This window comes from Phoca vitulina, unplaced genomic scaffold, assembly GCF_004348235.1.
Source record: "Phoca vitulina isolate PV1807 unplaced genomic scaffold, GSC_HSeal_1.0 scaffold3, whole genome shotgun sequence".
NCBI lineage: Eukaryota > Metazoa > Chordata > Mammalia > Carnivora > Phocidae > Phoca > Phoca vitulina.
In genome coordinates, this window is record NW_022589706.1 from 61,340,257 (window position 1) to 61,356,995 (window position 16,739).

The window sequence follows — 16,739 nt, forward strand, 5'->3', positions numbered from 1 at the left end:
TAGCAAGGACTGAGACCTCATGTGGCAGTGCTGCCAATGACAGGGTCCATCCCCACCCCAACTCACACCCCAAGTGCGAGGACTCAATCTTTAAGGAATCTGTGGCCTCCACATGGCCTGATTGGCAGGACCAATAAAGTTGGTTTCGTGGACATGAAGATACCCAAACTGTTGCACTATGTCTGTGTATTCTGGTAGCTCTCTCCTTTAGTGATCCCCGCAGTGATTTTAAGCCTTATTTTGGATTATGGTTGTCTATGTTCTCCAGGCTGGATAATTACCAAAGAACATGAGTACTCACCCACACTTCAGAGAACTGCTGTAACCCCTTTCAAACAGCAAGGTATAATCAAAAGAACATTAGGCAAAGAATTTGAGATGTAGGTGGTCACCACAGAGTAAATGTTTGTGTCCCCCCAAAATTCATATGTTGAAACCTAATCCCCAATGCAATGGTATTAGGAGGTGGGGCCTTTGGGAGGTGATTAGGCCATGAGGGTGGAGGCCTCACAAATGGGATTAGTGCCCTTACAAAGGACACCCCAGAGAGCTCCTTCCCCTCTGCTGTGTTGGAACAGCAAGATGGCTGTTTATGAACCAGGAAGAGAGCTCTCACCAGACACCAAATCTGTGACACCTTGATCTTGGACTTCCCAGCCTCCAAAACTGTGAGAAATAAATGTCTGTTGTCTATGCTACCTAGTCTACAGTATTTTTGTTATAGCAGCCCCAAAAGACCCAAGACAGTGCTTCTATCTCCAAGTTTCTATCTACATTTTGTTTATTCATTTTCCCATAGGAAAAATGGAAGGCATGAGCTAAATGATTTATAAGGTCCCTCCCTACTCTAAAGTTCAATGGCTCTATGTAGTTCTATGTATTGACAGATATTTTAAATATCCTTTTCCCCATCTTCATCTTCTTATCATCTTTCAGGTCTTGGCTTGGAAGCTAGTTCCTTCCATAGGCCTTCCCTCACCCTCACCAGCCTGCACTGTGTCCCCATGGTGCCCTATAGTACCCTATTATAGCACTACTCTCACTAGGGCATAATTGTTTGTAAATTTATCTGTGGGTTCCCTGCTGGTCTGCAAATTGAGGGGGTACAGACATCAATCTTTAAGGTTGTATCTTCAGCACCAATTCTTAGCAGGAGCTCAATGACATATATGAAATGATGATGTGAATGGATGGTTTATGATAGCTACAACCCCTTTAGGTCACTGGGCTGGTGATGAAAGATGTTCTCAGATAACTATTCAGGGAACATGCTGAAATAGTCTTGGTTCTTCTGCCTGTATTTAGAAATAGTCTTTGGACATGTGTACCATGAGTATACACCTAATGAATTAGATTACCACATTTTTTTTTTAAGGAAAAAGATGGAAAAAAAAAAGTCTTCCACTTTTATGATGAGAGAAACCCAGACGATTATACTCAGCTCAGTTCTCATTAATAAAATAGAAGATCCTTTGCCTTCTCATCTGAGCTCTTCAGATTAATCTAAGGCCTGATTGTCCCAAAGCATTACTAATTATATAGCAACATCATTTATATCACAGAATTGGAAATGACATACATATTCAGTTGCAGAGTGATGGTTAAATAAACTGTGACACTAACTAGTGAACTCACACAGCCCTTCAACAATGGTGCCTCCAAGATAATCTGAAGTTAAAAGATAAGACATAAAATTACATTTGCAGTATGACTGTCATCATGCAAAATATATCAAATATAGGGATAAAACATGGAAAGATATGTTACAGATTATTAATAGTGACTGTGTTTATGTGTTAGGACTGAATTATGTTCTTCCTACTTTTCTGAATTTTGCAGATTTTCTTTAATGACTTAATATTTTATGCTCATGGTGAAAAATCAAAATGAACAAATCATTTAATTGTTCATTGAAAACATCCTGTTATTTTCTGCTATAAAACTACTGGTGTGTCCACCTGAAATAGCTGTGTTGAGACACTCAAAGACCCTTGGGAGAAACCAACAGAAGCATGGGATGGAAACACACTGAATCCTCTGGCCTGTGTAATAATAATCACTGATCTAAGCTCTTAACTGTGTGCCAGGTGTTTCCCATACATTTTGCTTCATTATGTCCTCATAAGAACTGTAGGAGACAGTGGTCAAGAGCAGTCAGATCTTTTGCAAGCACATGGAGGAGCCACAGAGTTTGATCCTAGGCAGTCTGTCTCCACATCTGCCATTTTGTCACCATGCGTTGCTGCCCACTCCAATGTAAGGAGAGAGGCCGAGGGGAACGCGAGCACAATTAGAAGCCATACTTCCTTTCATGCAAGAATCATTTGTGTCAGACAAAGGTGTAGCCTCCATTTCTATTTTCAGGAGTTTCTATTTGGATAAGTCCTCAAATGACTCCTGCTTGTCAGTGGAGATGGTCTCTGGTAACCACTTTTTCACCATATTATCTCAAGGCTCTAACCAGAATGCAATCCATAAATTGTCTCTCTTTGCACATAAATCCATTACTTTGGGGGCAAAAAGTCCATTTATAAATGCTCTCATAGTGGCCCACTTTGCAGAGCCAGACCAACATGGATACAGTCTATGCCAGCTTCCTGGTTAAAAGGCTAAAAATAGCCAGTCTCTATTTGCCAGCACAATTACAGGCAATTTTCTCCATGTGCCTATTGAAAGTAGATCTACCCTGCAAATGCTGACTGACTGAATATGCTCAGCTGACACCATTAGTGCACACCAGCACTTTGAGGCTCTCTGTTACATGGTCGCATTTTCTCTGCACAGAAACCTACTGGTGTAACATTTCAGGAGTCAGGGGAGGGGAGCCGTCACTACAAGAGAATTCCAGGAGAAGAAAGCAGGATATCTGGAGAGAGTCCAGTGCTGTTGGAGTCAAGTTTCGCTAAAATAAAGCAAGTCCTCCCGGCCCTCCCTGCCACCCCAGGGAAACCCGGATGGGGGAATGGGGGACTATAGAAACAGATTCCATAAAATCAGTCGTGCGGATTGGTCTGAGGGAAATGACATTGGGCTTAAAGGAAATCCATTTTGATTTAAAATTAAAATTAAAAACAAATGTGTAAACAGGGAAGACTTAATGAGCAAAAGGAAATGAATAAACAGAGGTAAATCCTAACAAGAAGGGTAAGTGCTATGAGGAGAACTACTTGGGGGTATTATTGCACCCCATTGTGCTCTGTCTCTTGGTCCTGTCCCCCGAGGGACAACTCTATGGTGTCTATTCACTTACTTTCTCTGGAATCGGACCACAGGATCAGCCAGCAGGTCAGTGAAGTCAAGCTTGCTCCCCTTCTCAATGACATCACGATGTTTGCGAACAAACAGCCAGCCGATGTGGGAGAAGAAGAAGCCCCGACGGGCATTGTGAGGATCAGCATCAGTCTCTGAGTACTTGTGGTGGACTCGGTGGTCCCTGGCCCACTCGAAGATGTCATTCTGCAGAGAGAACACAGACCCTGAGTGAAGAGACAAAGCACCCTGGTACCTTCTTGAAAGCTTCTCAGCCTCTCCCTGGACACATCCCCCACCATCCTCACCAATGACTTCCACTTTGCTCCCACAATCAACCCACAATGTCTTCACCTCAAGTTCAATCCCTGGGGTTGGTCTGGGATGGTCTCCTTGAAAACAAGAGGAGATCCTTCCTTAGTAGGGATCTGAGCTTGTGTTTGGGGTGTGCTCCCTGCAGGAGGTTCAAGCTTGTTGAGTGAACGAGAGGGGGAACCTGGAAGTTCTGGTGGAGGCTACGGAAGTCTCCTGGGAGATCATTCATGTCAAGAAAAGAGGGATCCAGTCTCAAGATGAAGTCTTGGTTGTCAGAGGAGAGGGGCAACCTTGAGTGTGAAAGAAGGTTGGTGCTTGGCCTGAATCTCTCTGGCCTCTCTCTCATTCTTCGATGGCCTTCATATCCAACTTACAGAGAACAGGAAGCCAGTTAAGTAAAAACCCAAAGAGTTATTCATCAAATCTCTGCAGAATACCAAGACACAAATAATACTGTTTGAAGACTGCTCCAACAGTGTGTCACAGGGAGGGTGGGGAGGTCACTTTGGCTCCCCGTGGAATCTGAGGTACTTGGCCTGGCCGTAGAAGCAGAAATGCCTCAGGGACAGGCCGTGCCTACTGAAATCCCAAGAGAGACTCTGGTGCCCGAGGAAGGAGAAGCATTGTCTAGCAGATTCTACCAAACCCACAGACAGGGTGGGGCTCAGGTACACCAGGTGGACACATCCTGTTGACCCTCTCATGATGGGAGACAAAAGGAGGGTATCAAATGACTAGAGGTTCTGGGTGAGCTATCAAGGACAAGAACCAATGGCATTTAGGCTGATAGTATTAATGAAACCTTATCTATAGTCAAGGGCCAGTGAGAGCTCTAGACTTTTAGTTTAGACTCAGTTTTGTTTTTCTTTGATAATGCTTTCAAAACTTTGAGGAGGCAAACTACACTGGGAAGTAGTGCTTTTGATAGGAAAAGTAGTCTGAAAATAGAAATAAATTTATATAGTGCATAAGCCCTTTTTTCAAAAAAAAAAAAAAGGTCATAATGTTTTATACTATACTCCTCAGGCCTTAGTCATGTTTTCACTAGCAACCTGCCAGTTCACAGATATTGGCTTCAACCTGCTGATGAGAAGAGAGGGAACAGCTTTATTCTCAAAATTCTAACAGTTTCTTTAATCCAAAGGGGGTTCATTGAGTTTTTGGTTTCTTGGGCTCATCCAATTGCTGCCGGAAGGGCTACTCAACCCTTTATCCAATGCTGTTTATCCAACAGCACCACTGAAAGCTTCACCTTTGGGGAACAGGACAGACAGAGGGGAGGTAGACACACCTGAGGAGTTATATGCTCAGCTTTGAATATAAAAAGAGAAAAGAGGTTCTTAGTAGTCTGTGCAAGGCAAAAATGATAGCCTGGCTTACTGAGATAAGAGGTCTTTAGGTTTTACCAGAGTATTTAAACATGGTGGTTGAAAGAGCAAAAGAATTTATTATTTATAATCACAGAATCTGGAGTTAGAAAGTGGTCAAGACCACTGCAGCCCAAGGAATAATTTATTCCTTTTGCATTCGTGTATTGCAATGCCCACATGAACACAGGAAGAAAGGGGGATACTCTGTCCCTGGTTCACAGACGGCAAAATTAAGGCTCAGCAGACTTTTACTCAAGTTCGTTGGGTGAGTCACAACAGTAATGGAAAACAGACAGCCCTCCTTCAGTTCTTAGTTCACTCTCTTTCCAACAAGGTATTTCCCTCCTTCTCCAAATTTAGAGGCAGAGAGTCTTTTACAGAGAACTCTCATTTTCCTTGTTAAAAGGTTATATTGGTTCTTTATCACAATGCAGTTTTATAAAAACTCTAAGTAGAGGGTTCCCGGGGACTGGCAACATTGTTCTCACACAATTCAGCTTAATGCAACCACAACAAAAGAATGATGATGAAGACAGGTTGGAACAGAGATGTTTGTTTGCTTTAATCTCTCTTACCTAGATACCTTCCCAACAGAAGCCACTTGGACTCCGACAGCGGGATGAAGCAAGGGTTTGGGCCACTTTCCAAATGGTCGAGCATGTAATCGAGCCCCCAATACTTTAAGATATATTTTTAAAAATCTTCTGTTATTGTTCTGTTTTTTGTTTTTACGCTAAAGCCGAGTCCAGTGAAAAAGTGACTCAAAGAACGAGATATAAGCCGACAACAGGGCAGAAGAGAGCAAGATTCACATGCTCACCCAAGGGCCTTTTCCTTCCGACTTATCTGCATTTTGCATCTATCCTGGAGTGACCGTGAGTGGGAGCCAACCCATGAACGGCATTTGTCTTTGATGAAAAGCTGTGTGTACTTAGGGTGTGTTTGGTACAGTCAATATGTGTGAAAGGACGAGTGGAGGGCTGATGAGGAGGGCGAGGTGGCTAAGCGAACCTCAGGTGGGGAGTAAGAGGAAACAGCCCCAGCAATCTCCTGCTAATCTCTTTTCCCCCCAGTGTTTACAAAGTGCTGACTCCTCTTGTCTGGAACTGTGTGCACCACTCCATCATCCTCGCTTCAAGAGAAAGAAAAACAAAATTGAGGCACAGAGAGATGGCGAACTTCCATCAATGAACTGACTCTTAAGTAAGCGTATTCTGTCTGCTCTGTGCCCTGTGTGCACAGTTTGGAAGGGGCGTGATACTAAACTCCGCAGCCATTTCTGAAGCCCAAATACTTCAATGCTCTCACAAATCAGTGGATATTGATTCCGTTTGTGACTCAGAGTTTACACCTAACAGTTCTGGGAGATCACAATCATAACACGCAAGCCCATTACCTTCAAAAATGGACACTCACTTTTATTGAGTTTATTGATCATTCTTGGAAAAGGTGTTTTTTAAGGATTTTATTTATTTATTTGAGATAGAGATAGAGAGCAAGCAAGACAGCAGGAGCAGGGGGAGCAGAGGGAGAGGGAGAAGCAGACTCCCTGCCGAGTAGGGAGCCCGACATGGGGCTCGAACCTAGGACCCCAGGATTATGACCTGAACCACAGGCAGACGCTTAACCGACTGAGCTACCCAGGCGCCCCTCTGGCAAAGAACTGGAGTGGTGAAAAGTACTATGTTAGTTAGTTCTAAGAGCCCAGTTAGTTCTAACTGAGACACAGGGGGCTTGGGGGTGCGGCACCGGAGAGGAACAGGCAGAGGAAGAGACCGAATCAGGTGTATGTAGCTCACATGGTAGGTTTTATTATCTGAGGAGCCAGGCCATGTCCTACTCTGTGCTGTCCAAGAGAAATATAATGCAAGCACACTTTCCTGGTAGCCACATTAAAAGAAGTGAGAAGGAAAAAATAAAATTAATTTTAATAATATATTTTACTTAATATATCCAAAAAATCATTTCAATATATTATTAGCATACAATTATTAATGAGATATTTTATGTTATTTTTGGTACCAATTCTTTGAAATTGTGTGTGTCTTTGACACTTCTAGCAGACCTCAATTCAGACTAGCCACATTTCAAGTGCTCAGTAGCCACGTGTGATTAGTGGCTACCATATTGAACAGTGCAGGTCTAGCGCATGGCTTGTCCACTTTTCTATATTGTGTTATTAAAAGTTTTAAAAACTTCAGTGTTAAAAAATAATAAAAAAATTTAAAAATTCAGTGTTGCTTACTAGTGAGAGTGTGAAATTGTCACAAACCATGTGAATGGCAATGGGCTGCACATATCAAAAACATTAAAATTGTGCCTATCTTTCAGTGTAGTGACCCGTTTTCTAGAGTTTATCTTAAGGAAATCATCATGGTTGTGTGCAAAGATTTAACCACAAAGATGCTCACTGCAGTGAAAACTGGAAAAACCCTGAATTTCCACGTAACAGGATTTCATTGAGTACTTTGTGATATATTAACTGAATACTGTTCGTGTGTGTGTGTGTGTGTGTGTGTGTGTGTGTGTCACAGAAAAAGTTTCTGGAGAGAATATTAAGAAAAAAGTCTTAGGGTTACCTCAGGGGAGGGAGGTAGGAGATGAGGAGAACTACTTTTACATTTTACCCTATACTGTGAAGTTTTTAACAAAAGCATCTGTTGGTTTTGAATTAAAAACGAATTAACAAAAGGATATTGTAATATAGACATGGAGAGATGAAAGGGAAAGCGCAGTCGAGTGAAAAGTAGTTTTCAAAAATATTAAGTATAATTTTAATAAAAATGTGTGCGTAAGCATAGGAAAAATAAAGGAAGTATGTAAGCCAACCTGTTTAGATTGGTTCTCTCTAGGATATGAGATGGTGGGTGATTTTAAAAATTTTTCTTTTAGTTTGCCTGCATTTTCTAAATTTTTATAATAAACAAGTTTGTCTTTTGTCATATGGGGTAAACGGATTTTTTAAAGCATTTCTTTTTTTTTAAAATTTTATTTATTTATTTGACAGAGAGAGATATAGCGAGAGCAGGAACACAAGCAGGGTGAGTGGGAGAGGGAGAAGCAGGCTTCCCGCCGAGCAGGGAGCCCGATGTGGGGCTCAATCCCAGGACCCTGGGATCATGACCTGAGCCGAAGGCAGATGCTTAATGGCTGAGCCACCCAGGCGCCCCTTTTTAAAACATTTCTATCCTCCTGAATCAAAACCACCCAGCTTCTGCCATCTGCCCCATGTCAGGAGAAACTCCACGAAAGAGGAAGATTCGTCTAGTACTCCAGTCAGTTCCACATCTTTCCATCGCTCATCTATCTTTGTTCTTATTAGCACGCATCAACCAGTCACACCGCAGTCAGTGTGACCATGCCCTTGCCGAAATGCGCCCTGTGTCTTGTACCTTTAATACTTTACTCTCCTTCATAGATAACGTCTCTAAACAGAGTCCCTGCTGAGACTGTGGAAATTGAAATTGATCGTGCGGTGATTTTTCTCCATAAGCACAACCTCTGAGTATTATCTCGGACTTGAGCAAAGGTAATCAATCTCAAAAGCTCCACTGAAGCAAATTATGAAGCAACCCGCTTCATCAGAACTACTTCTCCCCAACTTCCTTTTATGTTCAAAATAAATTCTTGAATCCCATCCTCTAAGATGGCAAGAGGTGAACCTGTCTTCTGAGGCCCACATCATTTCCACTGGTTAGCAAGATGAAAGCTAAATGTAAAGAGCATCTAGCTTGTCCTACTCAACAGATCTGAGGCCAGAATCATTGATGGGCTTTCCCCCAGCCTGGCTGCATGCAAACAGATGTGCGCTTCTGACCAGACACCACTGTGGTCATACTGTCCCCTAGTTCAGTTGCTTAACGTTCCAAAACGGAAATTTACCAGGTGGCCTCCAAACATAGCCAATGGTGTTCATAATACATCTTTGTTTCCAGTCAGTAGTGAAAAATAAACTGGGACCTACATGATAGCTCCAACAGGCAGGTTTTAGAGTAGAATGTGTGTGTGTGTGTGTGTGTGTGTGTGTGTGTGTGTGTGTGTCCTGTGAATGAACGGCATCTTGTCTGGAAAGAGTCATTTTATCAAGGGGGGTCAAAGAAAAGAAGCCATTGCTGCCTCCACTCTTTAGGGACCATAAAGCTTATTTGAAATAGACTTTATCTCAGTCTCTGGGGTCTGAATTTAATCTCCTCCAGCTCAGACGCCAACATTGTACTTTTCAAACAGTGAAGAACATTCAGTGCTTTCCCCATTGTTAATACTGGGTCAGCACTGATATCCCTCCAGAGAACACAATCTGTGAGAAGAGCCCAGAAAGTCCCAAGAAGGGCCTGGCAGAAGTCTATAGCACCTGGCAAATTGTAGCTTCCAGAAAGCAAGTTCCCACCTGCTGCCTAGCCTTCCTGTGGCACTCGGCCTGGGGAGGTGTTATAAGCTGGGCAAGTGTTAAAAGCCAACTTCAGTGATTTGAAAAGTGTTTGCTGATAAAACTTAAAGATTGCAAAGAAGGAAAGGGGCGTTTATTTTCTTTTATTACTTTATTGTTTAGATCTCATACAATGAGGAACACATTTTTAACACAGATTTTAAAAATGGCTTGGGTAGTCTTCTTGGTAGACAAGTTGGCCTCCTGTGAATCTTTTCGATTTGGCTTTTGGAGTTATTTTTGGTCAGTGATGTTCTAGTCTCCTGAGCTATATCTCCTTCACCCAGTGAGCCAAAATTCCAGGGAAGAAAGGCCTAGAAAACAATAACAGCCCAGCAGCAAAGGGCACACCTTGCTGTCAGATCTCGCTTTTTAAATATTACTCCCCTTTAAAAGGAGTCAGGACTCTGACGAAATGGCAGATGTCAGGACCAGGGCAGGAAAAGTACGAGAGGAATGTGGTATATTTTGTTGTGCCAGAAAGTAAAGAATGGCTCAAAAAATGATAGGGATGTGTCAAAAAGGACATGGGAGCCCATCTGTAGTGCCTCCCACTGAACAAACTGGGATAATTTGATAATAATTTGGGGCACTAAGATGAATAACAGTAATGAATTAAAAACGATATAATAAGTAAGAGTCCATGAGTCCATAATAAATAAATAAATAATAAATAAATAGAAGAAATGATGGAGTGAGAAAATCACTGTTTCGCAGGTGCCATGGCAATAACTGATTCCAGCAAGAATCGCCCCTGTATGCTGGAACTACTGGGTAAAAGGTTGATGAAGGAAAAATATTTACATAGGCTTACAGTATCTCAGCATAAATTACTTATTAATTACAAAAGGAAAAGTGGTCATCTTATGGGAAAACCTGGGTAAACACCACCTTAACTAAGTGGTCAAAGTTCATACCACCCATAATGGCATAATGACAAAGTGATGTCACAGGCCTCTTATTTGATGCTCAGGACACAAGATCATTAATGTAGCATTCCCGACAAAAATGCACAGAATACAGGTAGGAGAAAACATGAGCCAAGCAAAATGGGAGGCATTCTAGAAAATAATTGGTCTGTGGATTTCAAAAATGTCAAAGTCATAAAATCAAGGGAAGACTGAGGAACTATTCCAGATGGAAGGAGACCAAAGAGGCATCACAACTCATTGTAAGACAGGATCCTGAATTGGTTCTTGGGCTAGGATCCTGGATATAGCATTTTATCAGCATTAAATCCCCTGATTTTGGTCCATGTTCTATGTTGTTACAAAAAGTCTCTGCTATTAGGAATTACATAGTGAAGTATTTAAGGATGAAAAGGCATGATGTTTTTAACTTACTCTCAAATGACTCAGAAAAAATAACACAGAGGAATGCATACACACATATGAAAAGAGAAAGAATAATAAAGCAAATGAGGTCATATGTCAACAATTAGTGAATCTGGGTGAAGGGTATACAGGATTCCTCATGGTATTTTTGTAAGTGTTTTGTAAGTTCAAAATTATTTCATTTTTAAAAAGATTTTATTTATTTGACAGAGGGAGATATAGCGAGAGCAGGAACACAAGCAGGGGGAGTGGGAGAGGGAGAAGCAGGCTTCCTGCCGAGCAGGGAGCCCGATGTGGGGCTCGATCCCAGGACCCTGGGATCATGACCTGAGCCGAAGGCAGATGCTTAATGACTGAGCCAGCCAGGCGCCCCTCAAAATTATTTCAAAATAAAGAGTTAAAACTAAAAAGAAAAATGTCAAGGGCATCTTTCTTTAAAAATCTCAGATTTTCCCCTTCCACTCCATTTCTACCCCACCACTCTTGCTCAGTCTTTCAGCAGTCTACCTGACTCCTCCTGCCTCTAGTCCTTTGCCCTTGTGCAATACATTTGGTACACTGCGACCATCCTCCCCCATATTCATACTCCCCAAATACCTATCCTCTTGCTTATTATCCAACAGCCTCTCCGTACTACTTTTCTCATCAAGTCTAAACATTTCCTCTTCTTGACAATCAAAGAGCTTCAACTGGTCTGATCATCCTTATCATTCGCACTTTGTTTATTCTTTAATTTGACAAATATTTACTGACCGTTGGTATGTGCCAGGAGATAAGAAACAGGACAACCAAGGCTCGGTCCTCAAGGAGTATATATTGTATGGAGAAGACCAACAAAGTTAATGGGGTCAACATAAATAAAATCATTTCAGATTGAGATTAGTGCTATGAAGCAAATATACATGGGGGATAACAAGGGGATAGTGAGCAAACACTTTCTAATCAGGTAATCCGAAGTCTGGGAAGAGCTGCGGGTGGGGGGAGGACAGTCAGGAGGGGGAGTGGGGAGAAGGGAGCCATCTGGAGCAGAGGAAAGGACTGGGCACGGTCCAGGAACTAGGAGACCAGTGCGTTGGGTATGTGGAGGTAGGGCAAGAGTGAAGTCTGAGAAATATTGTGGTGTAATAAAGAATGTATCTGGGGACACGTGGGTGGCTCAGTCGGTTAAGCATCTGCCTTCGGCTCAGGTCATGGGCCCAGGGTCCTGGGATGGAGCCCCACATCAGGCTCTTTGCTCAGTGGGGAGCCTGTTTCCCCCTCTGCCTGCCGCTGCCCCTGCTTGTGCTCTCTCTCTCTGACAAATGGATAAATAAAAATCTTTAAAAAAATAAGAAATAAAAAAATAAAAAAGAATGTATGTGGTCTTCATCCCTGGTGGTTCCTGGCAGAGAGCTTCAAAAACCCTTGGAATTTCCTGAGTGATAAAGAGTTTCTTTATTATGCTAGTGGTGTAACTGTGGTGGGCCCCCAGATAGCTTCAGGATCAGGCTGGTCACCAAAAAGACCCACCACGTGACTAGAGGGTTGGCACTTTGTGAGGGGAGGGGCCCTGGAGGCTGAGTTCAGTTCCTGGGGCCAGGGATTTAATCAACCACGCCCGTGCAATGAAACTCCAGTACAAACTCTGGACACAGGCCTGGAGGAGCTTTTTGGCTGACCAAGGCACTGATATGCAGGGCAGGTAGCACACCTTGATTCTACTGGGAGAGGGTATAGAAGCTCTGCCTGAAGGATCCTCAGACCTCGCCCTTGGTGTCTCTCCCATTTGGTTGGTCCAGATACCCTTTATAATTAAAACTAATAGTAAATACAACACTTTCTTGAGTTCTGAATTGTTCTAGTGGATTCTCGAATTGTGGGAATTTGTAGCCAGTAGGTCAGAAGTACGAGGGGCCTGGAGACCCTACTTGCAGCTGGTACCTGAAGTGGAGGCAGTCAGGTGGAAGGTTGAGGCTCGACCTGTGGGATCTGACGCCAGCTCAGGTGGTTAGTGTCACAACCGTAGTGAAGTGTGCTTGGGGTGGAAGCAGAACATGGGGATGCAAATGCCTCATCACTCAGGGCCTTTGAGGCCATAATAACAGGGCTGGATTTCATTCCAAATGCAATGCTAAGCCACTGAAAGATTCTTTTTTTCTCGCTAGAGAGTGGTTTAATTTTCAATAAGTTCTGTTTGGCTGCAGTAGGGCGAGGGGCGGGTGTTGAAGGAGGAAGAGCAGCTGATGAGGCAAGAAGTGGTGGTGGCTTGGACCAGAGGCTGGCACAGATGAGAAGCGGGCAGATGCAAGACACTATCTAGAAGTGGAACTTGAAGAGGTTGGCTAAGAGACTGGAGTGAGGGATGATTAGGGAAATGGAGAAATCCTGAATGAGGCCCAGATTTCTGGCCTCGTTAGGGGGAGATGGTAGAGTCACAACTTTGGTTTGGGGCACATTGATTTCGGGAGGCCTAAGAGACATCCAGTGAGAGATGTGATGCAGGTAGCTGGGTTTACAACATGCGACAGCTGTTTGCATTCAGTTTCCTTCCTCCATCAGACCGATTTTCGACTGTACAGGGACCCCATACAATATGCCATGATTATTATTCTCTCTCCACCTTTGCTTACGTGTTTCCCCTACTTTCCCCCTTCTTCCCGGCCTATGCAAATCCTCCTCACCTTTCAAGGTCCAGCTCAAAACTCCCCTTCTGCACTAGGTTTTAGCCTAGTACCCCAGCCCATATTCATATTTCTGCAGCCCTAAGAGTCAGTATGAAGCTTTTGAGCAATTTAACTCCCTATTGTCTTATACGAGTTCCCCTTTATTATACCGTTCCCCTTTATTAGCCACTATTAGCCAGCTCTATCAGATTATAAACTCCTTATGACAAGGGCCATTTCTTATACATCTCTTGTATTCCTCACAAGCACATAGGGGTTTATGCACCTTTAAATTAAAAAGGAATTAACTAGAGATTTACACAAAATGCCATAGAAGAGTCAACAGGAGAAGATGAAGATGATCAAATGTGTCTGTCTTCTAAAAGAGTTTTTAAAAACAAGGCTAGAAATTTCCTCTGGCATATGAAACTATAAATTTTACTATTAATTAAAATTGTTGATTCAATGGCTCTTGAAGCCATTGTATCTTTGGAGCTTTAATAAAGCATGTAAAACAGCATCCCTGACACACTTCTGTGACAAGAGCTCTGATTGGCGCTAGTAGGAACTATGACAGGATGATTGAAAGCCTGAACTCTGATAAACAAGGACCAGAGATGAAAAACAGCTCCATATCTGATGAGAGGAAGGGGGCAGGGACGGGAGCTAATGGAAGGCCCCAATGGATCTGTGAGATCTAGTTTTATGTAGCATCTTCATTAATGACTGGGAGCAAGGTGTACACATTATGTTAATAACGTTTTTTGGTTGTTACCAAATTAGGAGGTGCTGCAGACATCATTGAGGACAGAGAAATAACACAGATGGATCTAAAGAGGTTGGAAATATGAATAGAAATTATCACAATGAGATTTGATTTAGGAAAAATGCAAATGAAGGCAGCTGGGAGAGAAATCATCCAAAATGCAAAATAATCAGTGGGTTGGGAAACCTAGAAAGCAACAACATGGAGTGTCTGGCAGGAGAGCAGTGAGAATAAAGAGTAAAGAGTGACAACTCAGTGCTAGCTTAGCCCAAATAGTCGGTGGCAGGTCCAGGAAGAAATAGCTTGTCAAGGAATTGCATTGCAACACAGTGTCCTTGGACACCTATACACAGTTTTGGAGACAATGTGGGGAAATAAACAAAAATCAGCTCAGACATTTGAGCCTTAGTTTCTTCAGTTATTAGACAAAGGATTGGACTCTGCTTCCGAGGGCCCCTGGTGCCAACCCTCTGGTGGGTTCTAGGAGAGGAAGCGAGTTTTGGAGGAGAAGGGGCGTGGCTACCGAGGTGCCGGGTCTGAGTGCCCCGCCAGGAGAGCTCTCCTATGAAAAGCAGGCAGAATGAAACACTTAGCTTAAAAATATATTTCAGAATAGATTCTATATTGACAGGCCTGCATGTGGAATTCATCATAAACAAGTGTTGGGGCATCTGGGTGGCTTAGTCAGTTAAGTGTCTGCCTCTGGCTCAGGTCATGATCCCAGGGGCCTGGGATCCAGTCTGGCATCAGGCTCCCTGCTCAGTGGGGTGGGTGGGGGGTGGTGTCTGCTCCTCCCTCTCCCTCTGCCCTTCACCCAACTTGTGCTCACTCTCTCTCTCTCTCAAATGAATAAACAAATTCTTAAAAAAAAAAATAAAGAAGTGTTAAGTTCTTCCAATAGAGATGTGGAGCCAAATGAACATATAAAATCTGATAGCTATACATGTACAAAAACACCTCTACTTTACCAAGTATTTTTTTGAATACAAACTCTCTGTGTGCCTTTAAAGTATAGATCTTTTTGTTTATAAAGACTGGATCACCTTGCAATGCTTAGAAAGATCCCATTGTACAGAGGGTGAGATCTGCATGAAGAGTCTCTGCTCTGATTGGCGTTAGGGTAACCCTAGAGGCAGACTGGCCCCTGGATTGTGTGCCCGTCTATAGAAGGATGCCCTTTCCTCAGGCTAGCTCAGACGAGCACATTTCATTCCCTTGAGGTGCGTTTCCACGGGTGGTTTCACTCATCTCCCCAGCTTTCCCTGACCTAGATCCACAACACGGAAGGAAGTGAGGCATGTTGGCATAGGATCCCTTTTTCATCTCCCCCTTACGAGATCCATTTTGACTGGCAGGAAATCCTGCCAGGTAAGCACAGGCAGAAGACCCCGAGCCTCCCGTGGCCGCCTCAGGAGTTTCTTTTCTCTCTCTCTCCCCCTTCCGCGGCTGCCCCGTCAGGGGTAGGAGCACCCTGCCACTAGTGAGGAGTGACAAAGCAGGTATACACCACAAAGGCTCTGATGATTCCCTAAATCACCATCACCATGAACAGAGAAGTTGCTCAAAGACCACCGAGCTGTTTGTCCTTCCCATGTGACTCCCAGACCTGCCCGTGAAGGAGACGCCGGGAGGCAGTGTGCGAGCATCTTCCAAAAGCACGCCCAGAAGCCTTCTCAGGGCCTCGGGGAGAGAGCTGCTCTCCAACTGCCTGTTGACACTGGAAGGAAACCAAAAACTACCCAACTTGAAAGGAGGAAGGCGAACCTGTTTCTCACCTGCAGAAGAAAGGCTGTACATCCGAAGCTTTGGCTGGCAGTGAGGAAAGATGGCAAACACTGCTACAGGGTCTCTGCAGAGAGAGCTAGAGCCGGCACAGGGAGCCGCCCTGAGGTTAAGGATGCTTATGCCTGCAGTAAGTGCTCCGAGCTTTCATTCTCCTACCCAAATGCCACCAGTACCGCTGCCAAAGCCCTGAGCTGTCGGGCAGATGAGCGAGTCTCTCTCCTTGACATGCACACCCACACACAGCCAGCCTTGGGGGCTGGTCTGTGATCCTGAATCTGGCACATTTCCAGGGTCTTGTGACTGTGGTGTGAGGCTGAGGTGTGTCACTGAGACATATGAGGCCAGGTTGCTCCCCGCCTAAAATTCTGCAGTGCCTTGCCATGGCGTATAGAACGACATCCAAACTCTGTGCTACACCTGACAGGGCCCTGCACTGATGTGGCACCTGTCCCCCCCTCTATAATCTCTTCTATAACCCTCTCCCACACCCACGTGGACCAGGTGCACTGGCCACCTTTCTCTTCCTTTAACGTACCATACTTGTTCCCATCTTAACTTCAGCTCTTCCTTCCATCTGGATTGCTCACCTACCAGTTGTCTCCATCGGCTCTCTCAGCTCTAACATCAACTCCTGGGGGAGGGCATTTCTCCCCATCCTCTCTAAAGCAGCCACCTTCCTCCACTCTGTCACATCGCTGTGGTTAAATGCTTCATTCTTTTCTCTCTCTGATTAACTTTGCTTATTCATTTGCTTACTTGTTGATTTGCTCTCTCTCCCACTGAAATTATATATACTCTATGAGGACAGGGCCCCATCTGTCATGTCCCTCAGTGCCTGGAACTGTGCTTAGC

General features: G+C 43.8%; 1 protein-coding gene across 1 annotated transcript in view; it reads right to left on the minus strand.

Moving 5' to 3' along the window:
- Positions 1-16,739, minus strand: part of SCD5 (stearoyl-CoA desaturase 5) — a 159,816-nt gene that overhangs the window by 36,505 nt on the left and 106,572 nt on the right. The window contains exon 3 of the mRNA XM_032400657.1: positions 3,251-3,456. Within this exon, the coding sequence (XP_032256548.1) occupies positions 3,251-3,456 (206 nt within the window). The remainder of the gene's footprint in view (positions 1-3,250; positions 3,457-16,739) is intronic.